Raw genomic sequence first — 25461 nt, 5'->3', positions numbered from 1 at the left:
AGGAGAGGTTGCCCAAGGCCATCTGCTCCTCTCAGATGACAGGAGCCACCTACAAGTCCACCTCTTCTGAGCTGAAAAGCTACTCCACAAAGATTGCGCTTGTGCCAAAACAACACATTGGCACCTGGATGAAATGCAACCCAATAAAACATAGGCTTAGCCTCCCTAATGCTTGTGAGAATGGATAGGTTGCATGGTAGAAATATCAAAGGTGGAGTATCCCTTACATTTCCCACATCATAGAGAGCTTCCTGACAGAACAGAACAAAAAAGCAAGACGCTCTGATGTCTTCCTTATGCCAATGTCAAATATGACCAAGAAGCAGCCAGTCCTCCACTAGAAAGTGTTAGAGCAAACCCATTGCCACAAATGACAAGAGAAGAGCTTCTGCAGAGAAAGGGAAGATCCACCATCTCCAGCCTATGGTGGGAGCCAGGAGGGAGGAACTACCACCCTCAAGGAAGAATTTGTCCCATCTCCTAGAAACTGGAACCACAAGAAGAAGTTTGCATTACACTGTGGTTTGTCCAGGGAGAGGAAGAGTACAGCAGCACTAGTATTTTCTTCTGAAACCAGTGGAGAAAGTCCAAGCCCTTCCTGAAACAAGGGCGATGGTAGCACTCACCAAACACCTGCACGTTGTAGAAGATGAATGCAGCTCCAGCCTCCCCAACCCCGTTGTCGGCTGTGCAGCTGTAGGTGCCCGAGTCTTCCTCACTGGTGGGGTCAATCAGGAGGTTGCTGAGCAGGAAGCGCGTCTTGTTGTATGCAGAGACACTGGAGCCATCCTTGGCCCAGCTGACCCGGGGCGGGGGGATCCCACTGGCCACACACTCTAGGATGAGGCTTTGGCCCTTGGTGACAATGATGGTCTGAGCTTCGGGGGGGTAGATTATCCGGGCTGCCTCTGCTGTGGAACCTGGTGAGGAGAGGAGGAGGAAGGAGGTGAGTGGGAAGGAAGGTGGCCAATGGGAAAGTGCCCTGTGCAGAGTGCAGGGAGGGGTAATGGTAGGGCTGGAGCGCTGCTCCCCTGTGCTGGGGTAGACAAACAGCAACATGGGCCAAGAGGCCTCAAGGGATGTGTGCACACAGCAACTGGTCTTGGAAAAGGGCCTTTGTTTGCCCATCACCAAGAACAAATCCTGAGGAATCAGAGAATCATTTTGGTTGGAAAAGACCTTTAGGATCATTGAGTCCAACTGTTAATGTAGCACTGTCAAGTCCACCTCTAAAGCACCTCCCTAAGAACCTCATGTATGTGTCTTTTAAAGGTCTCCAAAGATGGTAACTCTACCATTTCCCTGGGCAGCCTATTCCAATGCCTGACAATCCTTTCCATGAAGAAATTTTTCCTGATATCCAATCTAACAGCAATCCCAGGAGTAGAAACTTGGGGGCTTCTGCTGCTGGAAAGCAGTTTTCTCAGCAACTGATAATGTTGGTTCCCACAGAAAACAAGCTGCGAAGGCACTGGTACACGCGCCCAGGGCTGGAAGCACTATGGAGAAGACATGCAGTGCAGGTAGAGCAGCTTACGTCTCACACGGAGCCTCTCACTGGAGACAGAGGTTTTCACCTCCTGCGTCACAGGGTTGTAGGCAGCACATTTGTAAGTCCCCTCATCCTCTTGGCTGGCATTGACAATCTGAAGGTTCCCGGATGGCATGATAAGGTAATTGTCTGTAGAAAGAGAAGAGGAGGTGGCATGTGTTCACAAGACATACTTCTGTGCAGACTCCTGGAAGACATGCAGGACCGTGAAGAAAAGGTGGACAAGCAGCAAAGGAAGAAACAACGTGATAACACCAACAGCACTGAAATGACCCGCTTTGGTTCACATATTAGGGGAGAAATGATGCAATGATTGAGGGAATAGAGCTTCAGGTGAAGTTAGCTTGTCACAGGTACATGCAGTAGATGGAGTGAAGCCACAAAACTCAGATCCAAATTTAAAAATTTCCCCAAATTCAAAGTTGCCTTTTTCTAGGCTGGGCTAGAAGAACACTTCACAAACATATGGAGATGCCCAACAAAGAGTGACACTGTGCATCACCAAATTCTGCTTCCTTTCACCTTACTGCAGGCTGGTGTCATGCATGGCTCCCCAGTACCAGGCAGAGGGGACATCAGGGAGACCTGTCAGAGACCCTAAACTCAGCTGTGCTCAGACCAGCAGCAAAGGGATAATGAGGAGGCAGCAGGCAGAGAAAGCTACTGCTAGTAGGGAAGGGTAAAAATGAGGGAGGGGACCCAGCCGGGCAGACACCTGTGGCACTCACCTCGGGAGGCCTCTAGCCACTCCTGCTTCACGCTGTAGCGGACCTGAGCCTTGGGGTGACTTTCGGGCAGGTCGCAGGCGATCACGGCCGTGTTCCCTTCATCCACCTCGATCACATGCTGGCCATCAAACTTGAAATCTTTGAGATCTGCAGAAAGAGTGATTGACAGGGCATCTCAGTGGCTGGCTCACCTCCTTGGTGTCAGCTCATCCTCTCTCTGCAGACCCGGGGCTGTTTCATCGTGGTGCCGGCAGAGGACCGCCACGTCCCCAGCAGCTAGGGAAACTGGCCTGGTTTCAGAACTTTATTTCTTTTTTCTCCTTCTCCTTCCTACAAATGGATAACTTGAAACACAGCTTCTGGAGAAACTGCCTGCTCCACGGCTGAGAAACTGGGTGTGAAAAAACTTGGCCCGAGAGGAAAAAATGAGCCGAATTACTGCAGCAAAGGGCAGCCAAAAATGGTCCTTCTGCTGCCTGCTATTTCAAACATCGCTGCTGTCCTGCTACCAAGAATCTAACTGTAGTCATAGCTCAGGGAGCCCAGGCTGCTTCAAGAGTGTACAGAAGCTAGGTGACATGGTGGGAGAAGGTATGGGAATGCTGGATGCTCCCAGCACTGCCCTGAGCTCCTGCAGCGCCTGAGCAGCTGGCGTCTTTGCTCCAGGCATTCTCACTCCCATCAAATATCTCACAGCTGAGGGCTGGTTAAGCATGAGACCTTGCATGTGCCCCAGCAGTGCACACACCCCAGCTTAAAGAACAGGGACTTGCAAGGAAAAGCAGCTCCTCCTCTACAGGGCACAGCTGCCCCCACCCTAAAGCAGCCATGAAAACACCCCGTCCCAGCACATGTCCCTCTCTGAGGCTGTGATGTGGGTTGCTCCCCGAGCAGGGCCGATGCAGGCAGCAGCATTGGAAGTACAGGGATGGGTGGAAGGAGCACTTGACTTTTTGTGTTCTTTTCCCTGTTTTTCAAAGCGCGAGCAGAGGACTGAGGTGAAACCCTGCAGATCTGGCAAGGCAGGGAAAATGCCAGCCTGTCCCCACCAAGATGAAACTGGTCCCCACTCTTCTTGGGCACGATGGCAAATCTTGCCGGGGCACTGCAAGCCCAGAGTTTGTCTGAGTCAGTCTGTGCTGGGAGGGAGAAAGTTTTGTGCCAGAAAAAAAAGCGCCACATGCACATTTTTACAGTGCCGTGCACCAGCCCAGGCGACCACTAGTGACAACTGCACGTCCTGCTGTCAGTCACAAATCCTGCTGTCACATGAGGCTCAAGCCGGACCATCTTCCCTGGGACCCAGTGCTAACACACGTCTCCTGAGCGGCACGCCACTAAATCTGGACAAGACCACACTTCCTTTTAAAAACCCCACGCTAAGGCAGCGCCTCGCATCCGTCAGCACGGCCACAGCCATGGGCTGTCAACAGCTCCCTCGCCCCTCGAAACCCATCCCGGGATGTGGCGCCCGTGACCTTGGGCAGTTTGGAGAGCTGGGGGGAGGCAGGAGGGCTGTCGGCGGGCAGACGGCAGGCAGCCTCCCTTGGCAGCCCCGGCCAGCAGAAAAATGTGGTTTTGTTCTCTGGGAAATGCAGCAGCGCTCCAGGAGCAAAAGACAACTCTGGCTCCAAGCTTCTCCCACCCACAGTCATGGAAAAGTGACATGAAATTTCTCAAGCAGACTTTCTGATTAAAGCAAGATCCTTCATGGAGTTTAAATAAAAACCAGCTCTCTTGGCAAGGCGGCAAGAAAGCCTCCCCGAGCGCGGCGCGGAGGGGCTGCCGGGCGGCTGCTGGGGGAGCCAGCGTTCCCGGGCCCAGATCTGAGGGAAGGGGAGGAGGTTGAAAAAGAAAAAGGGGAGGTTTTGCAATGTCATAAAAATGATTTGCAGCGAACATGCTTAATACTTCTGGAATTTCTTGGCATCGTTCAATTAAAAAAAAAAAATAATAAGAAAAAGAAGGAATATGGGTGAACTTCAGAAATGTGATTAATCCTTTAAGACAAGCTGAGGAGGGGAGCCATGTTTCCACTGGGTATTAAAGCCAGATGAAGGTTAACTCTTAACTTGTGAAAAGCTGGCAGCGCCTCACACTCCTCCAACAACGAAAGTTATTGCTGGGGAGGGGAAGGGTGCGGGATATTTTCTCTTCTTTGCTTTTTGTATTTGATGAAGGAATAAAATAGCAAGAGCCACAGAAATGGAAAGAGGTGGAGAAGAGGAGAGAGCCCAGTGTCTGTCTGCCCACATCACGCATATTTCTCCCATCAACAAAATATAAACGAGCATCAGGAAAATTAATGTGCGCCTTGGTGGTCTGGATTCATCACAGCCAAATTAAGATTTCAGAGCCAAGGCACAGGCTCCAGCAATGCTGGCAGGGATCTGCACACACACACGCCTGCACGCACGCACGGACCCCAAAGAGGAGAAAGGGCCCAGGAGCCTGGAGGAAGAGCAGACTCACAGTCCTGGCACAGCAGAGATGGAAAATGATGTCCCCGTGCCAGGAGACCCCTTGGGACAACCTTGGGCTGAGTGGACATGGGTGTCCCTCACATGCAGCCCCTGAGATGGCAGCTCAGCCCATGGCTCTCACAGCTGCAAGTGCTGCAGCCCCTGGGGGGTGGCGGGACCCCCAAGTCTTCCTGCCTTCCCCTCCCAGAGCAGCCATGGGGGATGAGGGGCAAAGCTGTGGATGGAGGGGGAAAGGACAGAGAAAAGGCATCCTGGGGTGGCCTGGGGAGCAGAAACTGGGAACTGCTCGAGAAGCAGAGTGAAATCGGCAGAGGAGAAGGGAAAAACATCAGGTCGGCACTGGGACAAGCTATTTTCCAATACGCAAGTGTACAAGCTTCCTGCCAAGCTACTTCCCTAAATTCCTGCTCCCCCACAGTGAACAAGAAGACTGTTTTATTTGCCAGTGGGTTTCAGCCACGAGCGGTCTCAACCACCCTGCTCCTCACTGGTACGGGCACATACAGCCCTGCATTAACACTGATGGGTCGGCTGGAACTGGCAAGGGGTGGTTGGGGGCACCACTGGCCCTGTGTGGGGGGCACCCCTTGTACATGGGACACTGACCCCCTTCACACAACACTTTGCACTTGGCCCCAGAGCAGCAAAACGGAGGTGACCATGCTGGGCTAGGACACACAGTTTTGCCCTGGGGGCTTCAAATGAACCCCCTCTGAGATGTGGGGAGCCAACACGTGCCTTCCCCCAGCAGGCAGCAGAGGCAGGGGAGGAGGAGGAGAGGGTCAGTGTCAGGGGGATGCAGCACTCACCCCTTTGGCTGCCCAGCTGGCAACAGCCGTGCCTCACATCTAACATGCAATTTGCACCTCGGGTCTGACTCCCGCCACAGCTGGGAGAAACCACATCCCCTTCTCGACTGGCTGGGTTTGCCTTTCCATATGGCAGCGCCCGGTGTGCCAGCCCATGTCCTTGTCCTTAAAAGACACACTTAACCACAGGCAAGCAGCAAGTCCTCATCCACAAGCCACCGGCTGGGAGGTGCTGCGGACAGACAGTGCTGCCAATCCCAGCCGTGCTGGGATAACAGGGTTATTTTTTTTCCTCTTTTTTTTTTCCCCCTTTTTCTTTTTTTTTTTTTGTTGTTTTGTTTTCTTTAGAAGGGAGTGCAACCGAAGGACAGTGCTTGCGTCCATCTGCACCCCTCTCTGAGGCATGTCAGGGTGAGCTGGGGCGCAGGGAGGGTCAGCCCTGCTGCTGGCTGTGCCGCTGTCATCAGGGAGGGAAACCAGCTGAATCTCAGGGCTGGGGGCCAGGCAACGAGGCAGGCGAGACAGACCAGATTAAATGAATGGGAGACCATAAATAATTTCAGAGAAGCCGTAGTAAATAAAGTGCTGGCCCTCAAGGTGGAAGTCCTCCTTGCTGTAGGGAAGGGTGAAGGAGGGAAGGCAGGGGCCCTGAGAAGGGGAATGGGCAGGGATGGTGGACCCCAAGCCTGAGGGAAGGCGCCCTTCACTGATCTCCCCTTGACTGACAGAGCAGCCCTGGGTTACGGCTGTCACTCACTGCCTAGTCAGTGCCACAGGAACCTGGGCACCTGTGCTGTCCCCATCACCCCTTGCCACCTCGAGGGGACAGGCACAGCCCTCTGGCCTCTCACCTGCTCACTCACCGCCAAATGCATCCCCCCTGCCCTGCCCCACTCCCCCATGCTGCCCTGGGCCCATTGCACAGCCCTCATGCTGCAGCTCCACCAGCTCAAGCAATACCAACTGTGTTTTCCTTCTTTCTCCTCCTCACGCCACCTCTGCCCCCAGCACCAGAGCCCCCCGTGCCTGCTCAGCAAATGCTTTTCGAGCGTGCAGTAGCCCCCTTCCCATCCTCCCACCATCCCCTCCGGGGAGCCATCAGAGGAGAGGCCCAGGCGGAGGAAAATGAATGAGGCTGTCTTCAGAAAGCAGCTGCAAATTCCTGGGGGATGCCCAGCCCGACCTGGTGCAGGGTCATTGCCTGCCAGCGCCACACGCTGAGGCCCTGCTTCCCCTACGTGCTGCCCCAAACCTGGGGGCTGCCCTCACCGGCAGTGCTGATGGAGGGACATGGGGCCCATGAGCCTCACTCCTCCCACGCCATCCCCAGGACACCAGAGGCCTACACTTCTCTTGTCCCTGGCCATGGCGGATATACTGGAACAGGTGGAGTCTGTTTGCTGCACCCTTCATCTATTATTTTGTTTTTAAATGTCACATCTATCCAGGTCAGGCTTGCTGTTGTGCTCCCTGCATTGATTTTGCAAGCGCATGGCTGAATGGTGAGAGACGCGCGGCTTTCAGCACTTCTGCCCACCGGCTTTGCTTCAGCCCCACCACCAAGGGCTCACGACCTTCTGAGCCTATTGCTGTTGTAGGACCAGCCCACAGCACCCTGTTCATGTCCCTGGTGGATTTATCTGGTGTCACCAGAGCCCAGGGCAGCCATACCTTTTTCATATACAATCTCCACCCAGGAGAGGGGCTGGAGCAGGGCTTCTGGTGTCATGGCAAATTTGCCACCTGCAAGTCGGCAAAAAAAGTATCCTTCTCTTCCTTGCAGCTCTCAGCTGTATGAAAGCTTATGGCCTGGCTCAGGCAACCAGGAATATCTCTGCCCCATCCAGTCAAGCTGTCCTGGACTCCAGCCCATTACTGCCGAGCTGAAGGGCTGCACCTGGGGCCATGCGGGGCTGATATTGGGCAGCACACCAGCAACCAAAAAGTATCACAGAATCATAGGATAGTTGGGGTTGGAAGAGGCCTTCAAAGGTCATCTAGTCCAACCCTCTGCGATGAGCAGGGACATCTGCAACTAGATCAGGTTGCTCAGAGCCCCGTCCAGCCTGGCCTGGAATGTCTCCAGGGATGGGTCATCTACCACCTTTCTGGGCAAACTGCCAGTGTTTCACCACCCTCATTGTAAAAAATGTCCTCTTCGTGTCCAGCTTGAATCTCCCCTCCACAGGCTGTCAAGGTCAACTGTGGTTATCATGGAGCACCAGGTCAGCTCTAACCATACTCAGAAGTACCCAAGTAGTGTCTGAATTGCTGCTCCTTTTGTTCCTTTAAGAAATCTTCCCTTTGTGCAAATCCCTCCTCCCTCCAGTCCTCAGCTATACAATAGCTATTTTATCTCAGTTGGAGCAATTTAAAGCTAGTTTCAACCAGCCCTCTGAGCCAGGGAGAGCAGAGAACTCCGCATTGCTGTGCCACAGACGGGAGGAGGTATCGGTCCCAAGGCTACCCTGTGGCTGCCAGCATGACAGCGATGGTTATCTGTTTGCTGACCGTCAGCAAAACACAAGGAGGCCTGGAAAGACCTGGCATGCACAGGCTGGGGCACTGGGAGGGTGTTTTGTCCAGAGGAGGAAGAGAGAGAGGAGTGGAAATAGCTTAAAAGTTGGCCAGATGATGTTACCTACACCCCCTGAAACCTAGCAAGACACTTTTTCCCATGACTCCAGGTCCTCTTCCAAAACAAACCTAAACCTTGAAAATATTTCCATACCCCACCCTGCTGCTTTTATTCACTTTCTGGTTTCACTGTTCCCCTGGCTCCCCAAAATAATTTTTCAGATGGTTTACTTTCAGCCTAGCAAGTGATCTGGAAGAGATGTACCCAGTGCAACACTGACCTACCAGGGGCTTCCTTCTCCACTCCCAGAGCCGCAGTCCCACTGAACCAGCTCAGAGCAAGGCCCTGTAGAGGAGGTCTGGAGCTGGACTGAGAGCCCATAGCACATCTGCTACCATAGCTTTCAGACTCAGCTCCACCACAAATCTGTTCCCTCTCTTATTTCAGACCATTGCAAAGCCACTGTTGAAAGCAGCCTCCAGCTCACAAACTTGTTGTTTGAACCCCTCCAGAAGGTTTCCCTCCTACACCTTCAGCCCCATATCTTTCCTGGGCTGCCTTCTGTCTCTCTCCACTCGCTGACTGCCAAGACTTCCCTACCTGGGAGCTCTCTATTGCCTGAGGCTGTCTGGGTGCATGGAACACAGCCTTTGCCATCCCCAGCTCCCCTGAAGGACAAGGGACCCATGCAGCGCAGCCCAGGGCTGCTCCATGATGGATTAGTTGCTTGTTCACGCAACTTCTGGCTCCAGTTTCGTACGCTCCACAGAATGGTGCTCCTGACCTCCTCTCAGTGGTGGTGCCTTTGCCATGGCAGGGACCACAGCAATGGGCAAGCCTCCTTTTTTGCACACCCATCCCCAGGAAGTGATTTGGCTCCTGGAGAGGGCTGATGGGCTACTCAGTTGTGGCTCTGATTTGCCCTGAGGGACATGGTGGGACCTTCCGGTCTTTTAGGACCTGTCTCCCATCCACCACTGATGCTAGACCAAAGCAGACAGCTCAAACAGCCATGCCGTGTCCCTGGAAACAGAGCTGGTAGCGGTGGTGTGTTGGGGGTGAGGGGGAAAAAAGAAAAGGGGATCGGCCCAAGAAGGCACCGATCAGGCTGAGGAGGTGTGCACACCCTGCTCTCCTAAATGCAAACCATGTCTTTGGTAATCCCATCCACCTCTCCCCTTCTCTCCTTCTCTCTGTCAGGCCACCAGCGCACACAGCCCCCTTTCTGCTCTGGAATGTGTTCTCCGAAACTTAATCTCGGCACGGGGCTCAGGCCAAATCCCCCGACAGATTCGGCCCCGTGACAACCCCCTCCCACACTGCTTCAGAGCTCAGCAACCCTCCCCTCACTTTCCCTCACCTCCTCCTCCCACCCAGCCTGGCCTAAACATTTCATTCCTGATTAATGTATCAGTGACAAGCCAATAGCTCTTGGCTTTACAGCAAAGCCAGCCCCCACTTTGCACAAACATCTTCACTCTTCATTTTTTTAAGACTTAGCCCCAAACTCCCCCTTGCTGGGAAGATGAAGCCCTTTCCATGCCTGGGGCCTGTCCCCGCCAGGGGATGGCGGTCTCCTCTGCACGCACTCGCTCCACCAAAAACTGCACGGGTCTCTGAGGAGATCAGACTCTTCATTGCCTAAACAAGGGTGGTCCACGCAGAGCCCCCCCCCAGCTCTAAGCAGGCGTGGGCTGCCCTTTCTCAGATGCATCCAAACACCGCACTTTCTCACATTTGAGCATAATATCTGTCCAAAACCAGACGTCCATAAGAGAAGTTCCCCGCTCCAAGACACCCCTTCTCATGCACACGCATCTCCTTGGTCCCTCGCCAATGCCAGAGGGCAGCAGTGAGGAGCACGTAAGCTCGGAGGTAGGAGCAAAGTCCCTCACTCAAGGTGGCTCATTGCTGCCATGCCACTGTAACCTGGTAGGAAGATGACAATGGCCTGGAAAGGGGGAGCACACCCTCCTGGGACCCGCAGCAGTGGCAATGAATACAGCCTCCTGCCACTTAAATACAAAAATCTCATTACATGTGCTTTTAGATACTCTGCTCTCCTGTATCTGCCTCCTGCTGACTTCTGTGCCTGTCTGACCAAACAAGGACAGCACAGCCACTGCCTTCAGCATCTCCATGCAGCCATTCTACCACCACCCATCTCCCTCACCTTGCCTTTCAGCAAGGGATCCTCCCAGTGGTACACTGAGGACCACCAGCCCCTAAAGGGAGGTGCTCAGGAGTGCCTCCTCACCAAAACCACACCAACCTCCTCACCAAAACCACACCAACCCTTCCTTACTGTGAGCTCATGACCTGGTACTTTGGTTATGATGAGCCCAGGGGCAACATAAAAAAATGCAGGATGCACCACAGCACGAGCAGGGCAAAGGACTTCACTTTCTGTGGGTCAGGAAAGCAGCAAAACTTAGCACACACTGACCCAGCACTGGCAACAGCCCTGTAGCAGCCTAGGCTGTGGTTTGGACATCAGCACCAGCAGGTAGTTTTTGGTAACCTCAATCGAGACGTCAGCAACCAGATGGAGCAACACGAGGTATGGGGAACCAACCATACACATGAACCCCATCGCTCAAGTCTTTCCTGCTTTTTGTGGTCTTGCAAAAACTGTCACTGCAGGACAGGTCTGCAGCCTACCATGCATGAGGACTGCTTCGGTCATGGCTAGGCCACATGACAGTCACTCCATGGTCAAAAATGCTCCAAAGTGGCCTAAGCCAAAGGAGCATGAATGAGCAGGTGCAGATGAGCCTCCCAAGACACATGAGTGATGGCCATAGCTATGCAGTGGAAGGCAGAGGACTTAAGTTACTCACTAGCTAATGTGACCACTGCGGGGACACTGGCAATGACTCCTTCGGGAACTCGAGCGATGCACTGGTATCGCCCCACCGTGCGGTTGTTGAGAGCTGCGATGACAAGTTTCCCTCGCTCGATGTGGATACCCAGCACCTCGTCCGATCCAGCCAACTCTTTCCCGTTCAGTCTCCATGTGAGGTTCACTCTGGGGGGATCCACCACACACCCCAGGCTGACTAGGCCCCCGAGCTTTTGGACAATGGAGGCAGGTTGCACTGTCACCTGCAGAGATTCACCTGCACAAAGCGAAAAAATTGGAATAAGAAAGCTTTGTGAGACTCAGTAAGAAAGGACAGAGGAAAAAAATGCAGGGCTAGTACATTTTGCATTCCCCATTGCTTCTGCTGTGCTGCACCTTCCCCTTAGCTCCACATACACCCACCCCAGTGCTCTGAGATGCACACCAGCCCCATTTCTGCTGGGCAGCAACAGACAGAGAAGTCCAGCTCCAACTGTGTCCCCTTCTCCTCTGGAGGAGTGTCTGAACCTAGACCATTGGTCAAGGCTATTGAGGAAGAAGCAGAGAAAGAAAACTACTTTGTGTTTGAGGCACTGCTGCGCTAACCAGCATCAAGGCAAAACAGTAACAAAATGGGTAAGAAGAGAAACTCACTCAGTCTGGCAAAGCAGCTAGCGGCTGCAAGGATGAGGCATGAGATGGGGGACATGGGTCTCTTCTTTCCACGTGTCATTGCCATCCCATGCGGCGTGTCCTGGGGCAGAGGTGCCCAGGGAAGGGTCCCATAAGCTGCCTCAGGGGATGCAGTGGAAGCGCGGGAGCAGAATCCTGCAAACAAAAGACACAGTGGATGAAACCCTCGGACTTCCCTCTGCTTTCCAGCCCTACCTGGCTTCCCTACCAACATCCCTAAACTCCCAGGGATTCACCAGGCTGGCGGTCTGAGCACTTCTCCAGCCTCTCCCCCAAGTGTGGCCATGAGTCTCCCAAGATATCCCATCCTCAGCCCTCAGTACAAATCTACCTGTGCGTGTACAGGCACGTATTCCCCTTCCCTGTTTCGGATTCGGCACAGTGAACACATCTACTGTGCCAACAATGCACACCAGGCAATTCTCAGGAGCAAAACACAAACATTTCCAACAAAGTGCCACTGGCAATATTCACCAAGTGTTGCTGCCCCTTCTTAGCCATGTCTGGAACATATTCTAGTTTGAACACAAAAGTATATGAGTGGGTACAAGTCCCAAGCTACATGAAAACAGAGGTGATCCCACAGTTTCAGAGTCTCTTTCTGAGACACCAGCCATGCTGCTACTGGGCATGCCCATGTTTCAATCCAGATGGGATTCCTTAGGAGATGCGAAAGTTTTTCAGGGCATTTCTGCAAGGCGTTATTCTGAAATAGAGGGGACAATTCCAAGAGAAAAGAAATGTTGAGTTCTAAATTTGTTTAAATTCAGTGCAGCAAGCTGACGGTGGATTACGCTAATTTGGGATTCTACATCTTTCCTCTAAACGAAGAGACCCAATCTATAGAAATATTTCAGATTAACTGTTCTGCCAGAAACACACTGCCTATTTTGAGTTGAACTACCCTGTCCAGACAAACCGCTACATTCATATTTGAAAGCATCGACAACCTCAAAAAAACCTGAAGCCTGAGGCCACCCGTCACAACCCAGGTTGCTGTGAAGAGCTGCACGCTGCAGCAGCTGTTTTGGAGAGACTGTTGTGAACAAACACTAAAGCAGACAAGGCAGGCCAGGAGGATTAAAGATCTAAGTGGCTGCACCAAGAAACACCTTGGATGTCAGACTGAATTCAGCTTCAACCAAGGGAAAAGGCTGAAGTCAAGGACAGACCTCCCTCTACGGACATTGTAATGCAGCTACAGGATTTTGGGCCTCCTTCAGCTGTAGGACCAAGAAGATGACCTGCCAGTCTCAAAGGCATTTCAGAATTGTTCCTGTGGCATGTCCACATTAGCAAGGGAGAAGCCCAAACAAGCCATGGCAGCCAGCTCAAACAGCAGTTATATTGCCTGCTCTCCCCCCCGACACACAACAAGCTCATTAGCTCCAACCACCACCCTCAAGAACACCCGAACTCTGCAGAGCAGTATTTCCTACTTCCACTCTGGTCACTGATTGAGCCATCACCTGTTTGAGCATGTTCTTTCTACAACCATCTCAGTCAAAAAGAGGCGATGAGTCCCTTCAAACATAACCTCCAAAACTAAACCTCCTATCTCCTGAGGTAAGGACTGCCACAGACTCCCCATGAGATGTTTGGCAAGTCGTTCAAGACAAGGCTGGTTACTGCTAGCAAGGAATCACAGTGTTGGGGGAAATCTCACCAAGATACTCTCACATGACTTTGCTTGTTTTCTGGGGACAGCAAAGATACAACAGTGCAGTGCAGGATCAATGTCCATGGTTGGCCATGCTGAGGTCCACACGGTGACAGCAAGAATCCAACCAGCCAGCTGGCATGCACCTCTGCAAAGTGGGCTACCCCTCTGACAGCCTCACAAGCTGTCCCCTTCTCCCTGTCCCAGAGCACTGCCTGGGGGAGAAGTCATGGAGAAGATGTTCACATGAAGTTGAGAAGAGAGAAGACAAAGAAAAGCTACCCCTGAACTGGCAATTTCAAAAGGAAGCAATGCCAAGTACAGTGACCTGCAGCTGGAGCTTCACAAACGCCACAAATAGCATCTTTAGGTGGCACTTTGCAGGCTGACGTGAGCTGCCTCAGCAACCTGCGCAGGAGGCTCAAGGCACGGCAGCTCCTTCCCAGGAGTCTCATAGCCATGGTTAGTGTGGCCATGAGGCCAAGATAACAAGCCCTGCTGAGAGGCAGAGTAAAAGCTCAGCATGGCCTGATGTGGCCTGCAGGTGGCCAGGAGCATGGACAGAGCTTGGCCATCAGACGTCAGGCTAGGTAGCCAGGAAGATCAGCTACACTCCTACTCTAGCTAGTGCAGCCCACAGCCCTGTTACATCTAAAAATCCTCTGTGGGCAACCTCCAGTGCCAAAGTGACAAGACAGCAACTTTCCTTCCACACATCACATCCTTCCTGGTATCACTCTTCCTCCAAGGAGAGAAGAGACTCCCAACAATATGTTTTTGAAGAGTTTCCCCCATCAACCAGCACATACTGTTGTACAAGATCTTTTAGCTTTTGACTTGGAGACCATCTGAGTTACTCAAGTTCATTTCTCCACGTCAGACAGCCACCAAAGCACACTTCGTTATGCCACAGACATCTTGGGCAAACCACCACTGACCACGGCCATAAAAGTGCCCATGGTCTGTCCGCACCAGAACACGCACCGTTGAACACCATTGATGCACCGCTGGAAAAGACTTCGAGTTAGTTTAGACTTAAAAAACAGGTTTAGTGTGTACCTCACACCATTGGGGTTACTGGGGACAGAAAACCTTCTACCAATGTAGAAGAAACATTCTGGGGCAAGGACTTAATGTCTTGTTCCTCAGTGCTGGAAGCCCACAGAGCAAAGCTGACTCATTCCCCCTTATCTGGATGGGTTTGGCAGCAAGATGGAAAAATGTTGGATGGGAAAGAGTTGGTCCCTGGAGCCCATGCTGTGGGAGGGGGTAGGCAAAGACATTCTCAACCAGACCTCCCTGCAGCTCTGCGTCGTGAGGAGCCTCTAGCCAGAAGGGCAAAGCCAACAGTGCAGAAGTGTGTAAGGGACCCTTCGTGAGCTGGGACCACCCAGGCACATCGATGCAACGACTAAACTGGCTACCCCCAGGTCTGTAAAAAGATGAAGGGCAATAGGTGGGGGAAAAAAAGGGGAGATAAAAAAATTTGGCCTCGACACTGGGCAGACTCAAGAGTATTGAGCAGAGACTGAGGAGAGAAGGTGTGTTGCAACAAGTGTATGGTACCTCCCCAAGCCTCCAGGCAGAATATGAGCTCTAAATAGGGACATGTGGCCATTTCTTTCACAGCTGAGTGAAGTACAAAAAGTAAATGGCCGGCATAAAAATAATGAGGAAAACGAATGAAAACATCAGTTCCAAAAGAACTATTAGGATCCAGGGCTAGATTTTGAAATTCCACAATTGAAGCCAGATTTTCAAAAGCATTCAGTTCTTGACATGCTGAGCTCTCCTGAATAGACGACCAACTTATTCCGATGCCTAAATGGGAGCTGACCCCTTTTGAAAACGCTGCCCTTAAGCAGCCTGCAGTTGTGCAAAGCAAAGAACTTTATTAATCAGGCAGCTTTCGATCCGCCCGGTGTCCCTGCAAACCCTGCCAGAGCGGGCTGCAGCAGGAAAGGTGACAGAGATGGGGAGCGGAGGAGGCCCCAGGCACCCCGGTTGCCTTCCCAGAGCCGGCAGTCCCGGGCAGGGGGTTGTTCCTGGAGCTGCAGGGGTGCTGTACTGGGAACCATGGGGCTGCTGTACTGGGAGCCGTGGGGCTGCTGTGTGACCGTGTCCTGCTCTTCTGTCTCCTCTCCCCAGGGCAGGTATGCTACAAAATAGCCTTCCTTGCCAACACTTCTGCATCCACCAACACAACCAGCCTTAAAAGCTTCTGCTTAATTGCTACTTGGGAAAAGAAAGAGTTAAAAGTCACTTCAAGAGATTTGATGGGGGAGGGAAAACAAAAAAAAAAATATTTGTTTATTTATTTTTAATTCTTTCCTGCCAGGTTAAAATAACAATTTCCTGTCAGTGAAGCAAAGGCTCCAAGTCCCTTTCAGACAGCCCAGTAAATCAAAGGAGGGGCCATTAGAAGAACAAAATTAATGAGAGCTTCATTAGATATTGGGGGGATGGTGTGGGTGTAAAATCTGTCGGCTCGGCTTCCCGCCACACACCGAAGCCCAGCGTGGCCCCAGCTGTGCTGCCGCGACAGAGGGCACTGCACAGGGAGCGGAGAAAGAAAAGGAAAACCAGAGGTGAAGATATAAAAAAGAAAGGTGCGTGCGTGTGCAGGGTGGGATGATAAAGATGGAAAGGAAAAGGGGAATGAATTAAGCGCAGGCAGCAGGAGAGGTGTTTTCTGATTAGAAACTGAAGGTTTTACTGAGGAAATGCTGCCCACAGCCCCAAGCCCCCCTCCTGCTTAACAAGGGCCAGCCAAGCAGCCCTTGTTACTGCCACGCTGTCTGTGATTTACAAGGCTCCCAAATAAGAACCAGCATCCCCACACCGCACACCTCAGCTCCACGGGCAGGCAGAGGAGGAAATGCAGATGCAGACTGGGAGATGGGGCAAACTTGCTGATGCACATGAGGGTGATTTGGGGTTGGGGCAGGTGGCAAGCCCCCGAGCCCCCTCTATTTGCAGGGAGGAGCAGCAGGAAGGGGCTGCTTTGCACTAAGGGAAAGGCTACAGCAACTCAGGTCCAACAACCAGCTGGGGACACCCTGGGTAACTCTGGAGAATCCACTGCAGCTGGTCTCCGTTTCCAACGGGTCAAGTAGGGACAATGATACTCCCAGCACTCTATTTTGTACATTGAGACTTAAGCGCTTCAGAAAAAGCAATGTCTTACACAGTACAGCGTGCCAATTTTACTTGTAATCATTAGTTTTTAATGCAAGACAGTATTTTTGTTGTTGTTGTTCCATAGAGATTAACACACTGAAAAATAAAACGTAAAAGAGAAAAGAGCCACAGCACCCCTTTGCTTCACAGAAGGGGGAACCTGAGGTCTGGATGAGGAAGCCAGCCTGGCCCAAGGTTATACAGTAAAGCAATGGCAGGGCTGGAAATCCAAAGGTCTTTGACAGGGACCTCATCCCATCAAGCAAGTTGTCCTTGAATCTCCAGTCTTTTGCACCTCATCTGAAAAAAGCCACCACACAGCTGTATAATCCTGCAGCTGAAAAAATACTGTCACAGTGACACGCCTGAGCAGGTCACCTGCAAAGTTCCCACGTGATTCCTGGGCATGGAGGGCAACCTGGGCACCCCTGACTGTTTCTCCCCAAACCACCAAACAATAACATCCCAGAGGGTAAAATTAACCTCTACCAACCACCATCCCCACTCCAAAGTATTAATTTCACACTGTTAACTTATACTTACTCTCTCTGAAAGGGTTTGGAAAAGGAGAGGCTTGCAGCAGGACAGACATTCCCCCTCCCTTTCAACAGCACAAGCATCCAACAGGGATAGGGGTGCGAATGCCATAAGGAGAGGCAGGATCCCAAATAGGAAGCGGGTGGTGTCAGGAGGAGGTAGAATGTTTCACTGTCACACCACCATGTTTCAAGTCAAGGAGGTAGCACAGTTTATGTGAAAACAAGGATAAAAGCTTGCCTGCTTCCCTCTGTAGCACTGAAAGCTTCTGACTTCAGAGTGCATTAGCTCTGTTAACATAGCCCTTGATTAACTGTGTGAGGAGTTTCCCAACCCCCCTCCCTTTTTTAAAGTGATTAAGCAAAAAAGGCTCTCTTACTGGCTACTTGTGAGCTCAGCGAGTCCATCAAGAAGCCACAACAGAGGAAGCCTGGGATAAATTCACTCTTACACTTGGAAGAAGGACAATGTCCAGAGCAAAACCTGGCATGGCACCACCACCATGTAGATGAGCGAGTCGCCTGCAAACTGTGAATCATGCTTGGGCACTGGGTAACCCTAAAAAAGAACCACAGATTTTCCACAAGCATGTCCTGAGCAATTCAGTGGCAAGAGACACCTCTCTAAAAATTAAACTAAGTTCACAGGTAAAATTGTTCTTTTTCCTTGAACAGTACTGCTCATGCAAATCAAGCCAGCAATGAAACAAATAAAACACGCAGTGATTTTTGCGCTTTTTTTTCCTGTCTTCCTCAAGATGAAGCTACTGCTCTGGGCAGCTCGTTGCCACAACAGCCTGTGGTATCTCCAGGCAGGTGACAGGGTGTGCTGGCTTCAAATTAGCAATGTGATACAGAGCCTTCCTATTGCCCATCTGACTTTTGCTTGCACTCACGAGGACCAAATGCCTGCAGGTTTTGGCACCTCTCCATCCAACAGTTTCTCTGAAATGAGCGCCACTTTCCAGCCGGCACTGATCAGACTGACTTCACTGAGCAAACCCCTCCATGTCGGCATTTTGTCAGCCAGTGAGTGTGAGGCTGCTCAAAAAGCGAAATGCCACCCTCATGCCAGCCATGGGCTTCCCAGTGTCACGGCAGTGGTGGCACCACAGCCTCGGGTGATGCCTGCAGCATGGTGGTCCCAGGGTGGCTGGACCCACCAGCCTGAGTCAGCCCTGCTGCCGGTGGGCCAGGGATGTGAGGATGGCCTTGCCCCGCAGGATACACCTCCCTTTTTCCGCAGCTACCATGAGAGGAGCCCTGTGCTAAAAACAGAGTATGCATGCCGACTTTCGCTGCCCTTTGGTGTGCCTCGAAAACAGCTCCAGCCCTTGAAAAGACAAGGCTAATGCGTAAGAAAGAAAGAAAGAAAACCCGCGTCTTTTCTTCAATATCATGCTCCCCCCATGCCCTAGACACTTAATTTCCCTCCTTCCCCCCCCCCCGGCTTCCCCCTCCATTCTGAGTAAATTCAATTTGACAACCCTGCTAATTGGATAAACGCTGCTCCCTACGCTCCTTTAAGGCTGCCCGCTTTTCTCTCCTTGTTTTTGGAGGGCGATTGTGGCTGTTCTTTAACATGAATTCCATCTGCTTTATTTCTCCTCTGCCCATTCAAGACCCCTCCTGAATATGTATGAGGGGCTGCGCCCCCCCACCCCCTTTCTCCTCCATCCCACCTCCCTCCCTCATCACTCCCCTCATCCCTCTCCCTGCCCTCTCCCATTGCCCGGGACAATAACCCCCCAAATGCCCCCTTCTCCCACCCTGGCCCTTTTTGCTTTAGATAAACACAGGCAGTGTCAAGTGTGAGGAGGGGGGGGAAAGGATGGGGTTCAACTGCCAGTCAAGCCCCAGGCCCTCAATGAAGCCCGGAGGCCTACCCTAATCTGCTGCATGCTTGCCATATGGGAGCTGTGTTGCCCTGGGAAACACTAACAGGCAGAACGGAGCTTAATAGAGTCCATATTCATTGTAATGCAGTGAAATGGCTCGAGGGACTATTGCCCCTTGGGTCTGTTTTCATTCTTCTGTTCCCCCTCTTTCTTTTCTCTCTCTCTCTTTTTTTTTTTTTAAATAAATTTTTTTCCTCCCCTCCTTCTCCCCCTTGCCCCCCCCTTTTTTTTTTTTTTTTTTTACTTTTTCTTCCTTTCAAAAGAGCCAAGTCCCTGGAGAGCTCTAATCTGGAGAGGCTGGGGGCTCCCCAAAGGGCCGGCCAGTGGGGCAGGAGCACGAAGGGGGAAGGGAGAGGGTGGAGGTGGCTGTGGAGCTGCAGGAGAGGTGGAGGGCAAGAGGAAAGTGGCAAGTAATGAGCATGCAGCCGGCCAGCTGTCAAGATGCTGACAATGCTGCTTTGGGTGCAAAGAGCCCGGCAGCCAGCGCTGGCACGGAGGCTGGCGCAGGGTCCGCCCGGGGAAGCACTCGTCTCCCCTAAGTGCCCCCGTCCTTGTCTGCAGAACGCGGCACAAGCGACAAAAAGGAAAAAAAAAAAAAGGAGAGAAGGGCGCAGATGGAGCGTGCTGCACAGCCTCTTGAGAAACAAAGTGCACCTAGGAAACAGATGTTGTTGCTGCAACAAGCCCAGAGCTGCTGGCTGCTCTCTGGCTCCTTCTCCCAAATGCGCGAAGTGGGGAAAGCGGCCCCGCAGCAGTCGCTGGGGCTGCCCCTGCGGCAGGGACAGGATGCTTCTCTGCTCAAAAACTTTCAGTCCAATTTCAGTCCCGACCTGTGAGAGCTGCTGTAGCTTTAGACCAACTTTTCCACTGCATTTCCCATCCTTCTCATCTTCGATCCACCTGTAGACTCCTCAGCCTCCCAGTTGATTTAAAGAGCCAAGGACTCCCAAGGGGAGTGCACATCTGCAGCGCTTACTAAGGGGTGCAGGTCATGCATGCTGGGGGGTTAAACATCAAATGTCAGAGAATCAGCAGAATTGCTGGTATCAAGGTCCTGTGAGACCCTGACCAAGTGTACACAGGGTTGCAGCTCAACCTACTCTCATGCCAAAGTTGGCACAGGGAGAAAGGGTCAGGATCCCCTCAGAAAACCACGTCAATGTAGCCATGCACTTGTGGAGATCAGTTACCTACCCTGGAGCATTTTCAGTTATGCCTGCTACAAACTCAGCTCACAATGCAGCAAGAAAGTGTGACTTATCTGAGGCTTTGCAATGTGAGAACATTGTATCTTTGAGGTGAGAAACACTGCAGAAGAGGCAGCAGGAAAGGGGTCACATGTGTGATGTGAAAACACACCTTCAGTCTTAAAAGCAGGGGATTTACTGCACTGTATTACTTGCCTGAAGCATCCTATCTCTTGCCATACGAAAACAATACCCACTTTATCATTCACATCACAACTAAAGCCAGAGATCAGTGTCACAGCTACAGATGCCATAATAAACAGGGTGAAAACCATCCCATGTCCAAGAGACTTGACACCACCAGCTAGAAGGGTTACTCACTTCAGTATGTTTGGCACAAGCAGTAACAGAGTTTATCTATCTATATCTTCCTATTAGCACACAGAGGCAAAGCATGCAGCAAGGATCTGGGAATGAGGGAGAGGATGCACCTGGGCAAGGGAAGCCTGGGGGATGGCTCTGCCAGAGGCTGATGCCACGGGACCCACAGGAGGGGCGATGAGCACTGGGCGATGCCACTGGCTCTGGTCTGGGCTCCACTGTGCCGAATCCCACACAAACACCAGCCGAGTGTCAGGTTGTTCCCCCCTCTGTCAGCAACTGCAGTGGAGGAGAGCGCCGGCAGGGATGGGCAGTTCCCACCAGGAGCCGTCATCACACAGGCACAGATGTGCCTGTGGCTAGTTTACACTAGTCAGGGCACTGCTTTTGTTTTTCCCTTCTCATCCTTTCCATACAACAAAAAAAAACACCAACAGACAACTTGAAGCCTGAGGTTGAGGCTCTAATTGCCTCTTGGGTTATGGGGAGGTCAAAGAGGAGGCATGCCCGGCTGATGCTGGGAAAATGATGCCGGGCAAAAGCCCTGTGGCATACCAAAGGCAAGTGGGGAATGAAGGCGGCAGAAAGGAAAAAGCAGGAAAATTGAGATGGGACGATCAAGAAAGAAGGAGAAATGGGGGAGTTGGGATTTTGGCCAATTTCCTTATACATTTGTCCCCACTGCTCCAAGGGCTGGGCAGGCGAGGAGCAGGCAATGCCATGGCTCACCTGCCAGGTGTGAGCCCAGGCTCAAGCCCTTGCCCTGCTTTCCTCAGAGCAGGGGCTGTCACCTGGGATCGCCATGTCACCAGCGAATCTCCTTCTCCCCACCTGCCACTCTTCCACTTTGTTTAAACCTAGGTTACTCATGATAGCAGGAAAACCACTCCTGCTCTCACCAGAAACTCCATCCTGCTCCAAGTTTAATCAACAGATGCACTTCTGTAGTCTGCTCTGATCCCAGAGAAACAGTATTTTTCCATGGGGAGAGCAGGATGCTCTCCTCCAAAGCTGTTTTTGCTCAGCTTTGCTCCACATTGCTTGCCCCACAGTTCTTGGGGAGCACATACACCCAGTCAGTCCCCAACCCCCCCAACCACAGGACACCACCACGCTGACCAAAGCAAGCATTTCACCATTGATCTGGAAGCAACACTACAAATCCCGCTACCTAATATTACCCTACCGCATCTCTGCAGCCAGACCAACAGTCAGAAAGGGGCCCCAGGGAAGGAGGACCACAAATCACGGCAAAGGTGTGACACTGAGCTGCCCTGAAGAGACTCATCTCTGTATTATTGTCTCTGCCTTGTGATGGGGTCCAGCTTTCAACAGGACAGAGAATAAATATCGCAGTGTCCATTCATGCTGGTAACCACCAGATGAAACATGTTTCACTCTAAATGCAGAATCCATATAATACAAACCAAAGCACGGAGGAGCAGTATGCCAGACAAACACCACAGGTCAGCATCTGCATGAAGCGCTGCAGGAGTGCCCGAGGAGCAGAAGGCATTTTGGTGTGTTTGTCAGCTACCGCCACCGCCAAACAGGGTCTCAGAACTTGTCACTCTCAGAGCAGATCATAAGCCAGCCAGCCAGATGTTTCTTGAGAACGGTCCACTTCTCTATGTGCTAAAGCATGAACCCACCCTTTAAGTATCAAATTAAAAAAAAGAAATTATTGTCTAGGAACAATAGAAAAATCTTGTCCATGTCCAATTAGGAACAATAATAGATTGTAAAAAAGAAATAAATAAACAACAAAAAAATCCCCAAACAAACAAAACCCCAGAAAAGCCAACAGAAACTGACAGTGATATTGTTAAGTTTTCCTTGGGGGCAGCTGCAATGGGGAAAGAGCAAAGACTTGGGTAGCTTTCCCAGCTTTTGAGCTTTCTCCCAGCATGTATTTGAAAAGAAGGGGCACCTACAACAGTTGCAGTAAAAAACTGACCAAGCTTATATTAAACACAAGTCAGCAGCATAGCAGAATATCTGCTAAAACAACACAGTCAGAAGATCATAACAGAGGACTTGATTCTGCCGCCTCCAAAATCAGCCTGATCTTTGCCATGACTTCAATGGGAGCAGGCCTAGAAACTGAATTAACAAGCACGAGGCTAGTTTAACACAGTTGACATCAAAATCCAGAAGAGCATACAAAAGAGACCGGACAAAGTACTCGCTAGTAACGTCAATACAAAGTTTAATCCCCAGATGGCTGGCTTTAGAGACATCCCCATCACCACCATAAAGAGAAACTGCCTTCTAGTTTGCACTCCTTTCAGCAATGCCTTGTTGCTGGGATGCAAAAGAGAACAAGCTCATTTTTCTTGTCCTTTGAAGATGGTATTTAAAAGTTTGGTTTATTTTTTTCTCTTTTATAAATTTGAGAATAAATGGGAGCTTTTACTTTCCATAGCTGTCACTTAAATGCTTTTCACTAACAATAATCATTTTGGTTATGGGAGCAGGTCAAAAGCCTCTAGGACTCTCTGCTGGGACAAATTTCCCCTGGAAGACCTGTCACTACTCCAAAATATACAAGAGGAAGCTCGAGGCCAGCAAAACAAAGGGACAGAAATGACTGCCCATAAAAAATGCTCTGGCTGGTGCCAAATGCCTAGGTGGGGCGCAGGGTCTCGGCGCATAGTGCCAGTACCCAGATGGGCTGAGCCACAGTCCTCATTCATGCTGTGACCAGCAGCTGCTCTGCTGCTCCAAAATCCCACGGGGCCCACCTGGAGGTGAAAAACGATGGGAGACACATTCGCAGCAGGGTCTTGGGATAGGTGACAGATTTCCCCCTGCCTAGAGATGAAGAGGGGACTGTTGCATCTCTTGGGGCTTTTTTCAATGTTGTGTCTGCACATCATTTGCCCTGTTTATCATCCCAGCAATAAATACACCTTGTGAAAACCACAGTCCAAACAGTGACACAAATGTGGGCAGGAGATGCAGCAAGACCTCACATCACCCTGCAGACACAGGCAAGACCAGTCCCTGGCTTCTCCCTCTCTGCAAGGGGGATGCTCCAGGACCAAAGGATGGGGAAACATGCTGCAGAGGCACCACACTGCTGCCCCACAGCCTGGGAAGGGAGGCTCACCCGCCCTCACCCCAGCCCACCATCAGCACACACTGGTGACAGCTGTGGCCAAACGTCTGCACCCATGTTCAATGTGACCGCTTTGCCAATGCCCACCAGGCAGCAGAGCCTGTGCACCCACCGGGGGGGCAGAGCACAGACCCATCACTGCCTCCCCGCTCTTCGCCCTGGCCCATTTACACTTGCACCCGCGCTGAGACAGCGAGTGCAGAGTCGGAGGCACCTCCCCAGGCCCTTCACACAACAAGCACCAGCAGCAATTCCAGCTGCAAAGTTTGCTTTCCTTGACGCACAGTTTACTTTCTCCGTTCCCCCCGCATCCCGCCTCTGCTACTTACCCCTCACTCTATAAAGGCTCTCTCAAACAGGCTTAAGCTTTAAACAAATAAGGGCTTGGAAAAGCAGCAGCCTGCTCCTGTTTCCCTCCCCACCACCCCTGCTCTCCCCCCCTCTTGCCGCCTCCACCTCTGAGCCACAGTGCAAGCGGAGCTGGCGAGCGCCGTGCAGGCATAGAAAACAAACACGTGGAGCAGAGCCAGCTGTGGAGCCGGGTTTGGCATACGCTGTTTGGGAAAGGAATAAAAGCACATGGGGGAAGGGGGAAGGGGAGAACGGCGGGGGGCGCTGGGGGTGCCCCAGCCTCAAGGGGAGACCGTGGCTCCCGTACAAAGCCCTGGCATGCACCCACCGGAGGGTCTGTACGTAGGGGTGCTGATCCCATGTCCTGCGTGGACGCCGAGGGAAGGAACAGGCCTAAAGCAATGTTTCCCAAGCTATTTGGCATCACTCTTCCCCCATCCCTTTCCTAGCGAGCCAGACTGTTTTTGCACATGCTTGTCCCCCCTCCCAGGCAAAATCTGTGTGTTTTGATGCAACGCGTGAAAAATAAGTACAACATTTTTACCTCCTGGGGCTTGCAATTCTACCCCTCTCTTCCTGAAAGTTTCTTACACCCCATGCACACTAGGCTCCAGAAGCCCCCAGTGCAGGAAACAGTGACCCAACCTCCCCATCACCTGCGGTGAGATTACATACTTTGAGGGCACGCATTCACCCTAATCCTCCTCCTCATCAGCACCTTTTTTTTTTCATTTCTTCCCTTCCCTTTCAAGAAGGGTTTCAGACAAAAAGGCCCTCTTCTTACACCCAGGTTCCCAAGGGACATCAGCTCAGGTATTATTCTGCCGTCACCGGTCTCATCTAGCCATGTGAATGGTACTGGTGTGCTTTAGGAACAGATACCTATGGCCTTACATCAACGCTGGATCCACGCAGGTTTGCTTCCACCTCCTTCTTCTCCCAGTCATCTCCAAGTGAAACGAAAGAAGCTCATGCACTTTGCCTGGTTTGAGGCTGAATCCAGCGATTTGACGTGGTTCGCTTGTGGGTTCCACCCAAAACCATAAGCCATCCCAGGTTAGCTTGGAAGGTACTCAGCTGTGTTTGGAGGTGGTAAGAAAAACAGCAGTGTCCTACCTGGTCTTGGACCTCGTTCAAAACAGGCCAGCAGCTGGACAGATTAATAGTCCAAGTTGACCACCCAACCACCTGCAGGTAAGTTTTCACCAGTCTCATTACCACCCTTGAAACACAGCAAGATCTTTCCCTTCTCTGGGCCCGCTGTTAACACTTGTCTCTCAACATCACTCCAAACTACCAAAGGGACAAGAAACAATATTTGGATATCGCCTTTCCTGTAAAAGACATTATGGACACCCGATTGCAGCCAAGGAAGGTAACTTACCTTGGAGAAATCTTCCAATTGCCTTTTTGCTCTCGGGTGGAATTTACCGGGGTGCCAAAAAAAACCAACCCTGGGGAT

The 25461-nt window shown here is 51.7% G+C and overlaps 1 protein-coding gene across 8 annotated transcripts in view; it reads right to left on the bottom strand.

The window, feature by feature from the left end:
* BOC (BOC cell adhesion associated, oncogene regulated) overlaps positions 1-25461 on the bottom strand; it is a 58512-nt gene that overhangs the window by 13410 nt on the left and 19641 nt on the right. For all 8 annotated transcript variants that reach the window (XM_065062801.1, XM_065062817.1, XM_065062807.1 and 5 more), the window contains exons 2-6: positions 11647-11820; positions 10991-11269; positions 2281-2427; positions 1538-1681; positions 627-920 (exon numbers count right to left, since the gene is read on the bottom strand). In XM_065062801.1, coding sequence (XP_064918873.1) covers positions 627-920; positions 1538-1681; positions 2281-2427; positions 10991-11269; positions 11647-11731 — 949 coding nt within the window. In that variant the 5' untranslated portion in view covers positions 11732-11820. The remainder of the gene's footprint in view (positions 1-626; positions 921-1537; positions 1682-2280; positions 2428-10990; positions 11270-11646; positions 11821-25461) is intronic.

This window comes from Columba livia, chromosome 1, assembly GCF_036013475.1.
Source record: "Columba livia isolate bColLiv1 breed racing homer chromosome 1, bColLiv1.pat.W.v2, whole genome shotgun sequence".
In the NCBI taxonomy this organism is placed as follows: Eukaryota; Metazoa; Chordata; class Aves; order Columbiformes; family Columbidae; genus Columba; species Columba livia.
This window is presented reverse-complemented; position numbering and strand designations above follow the sequence as displayed.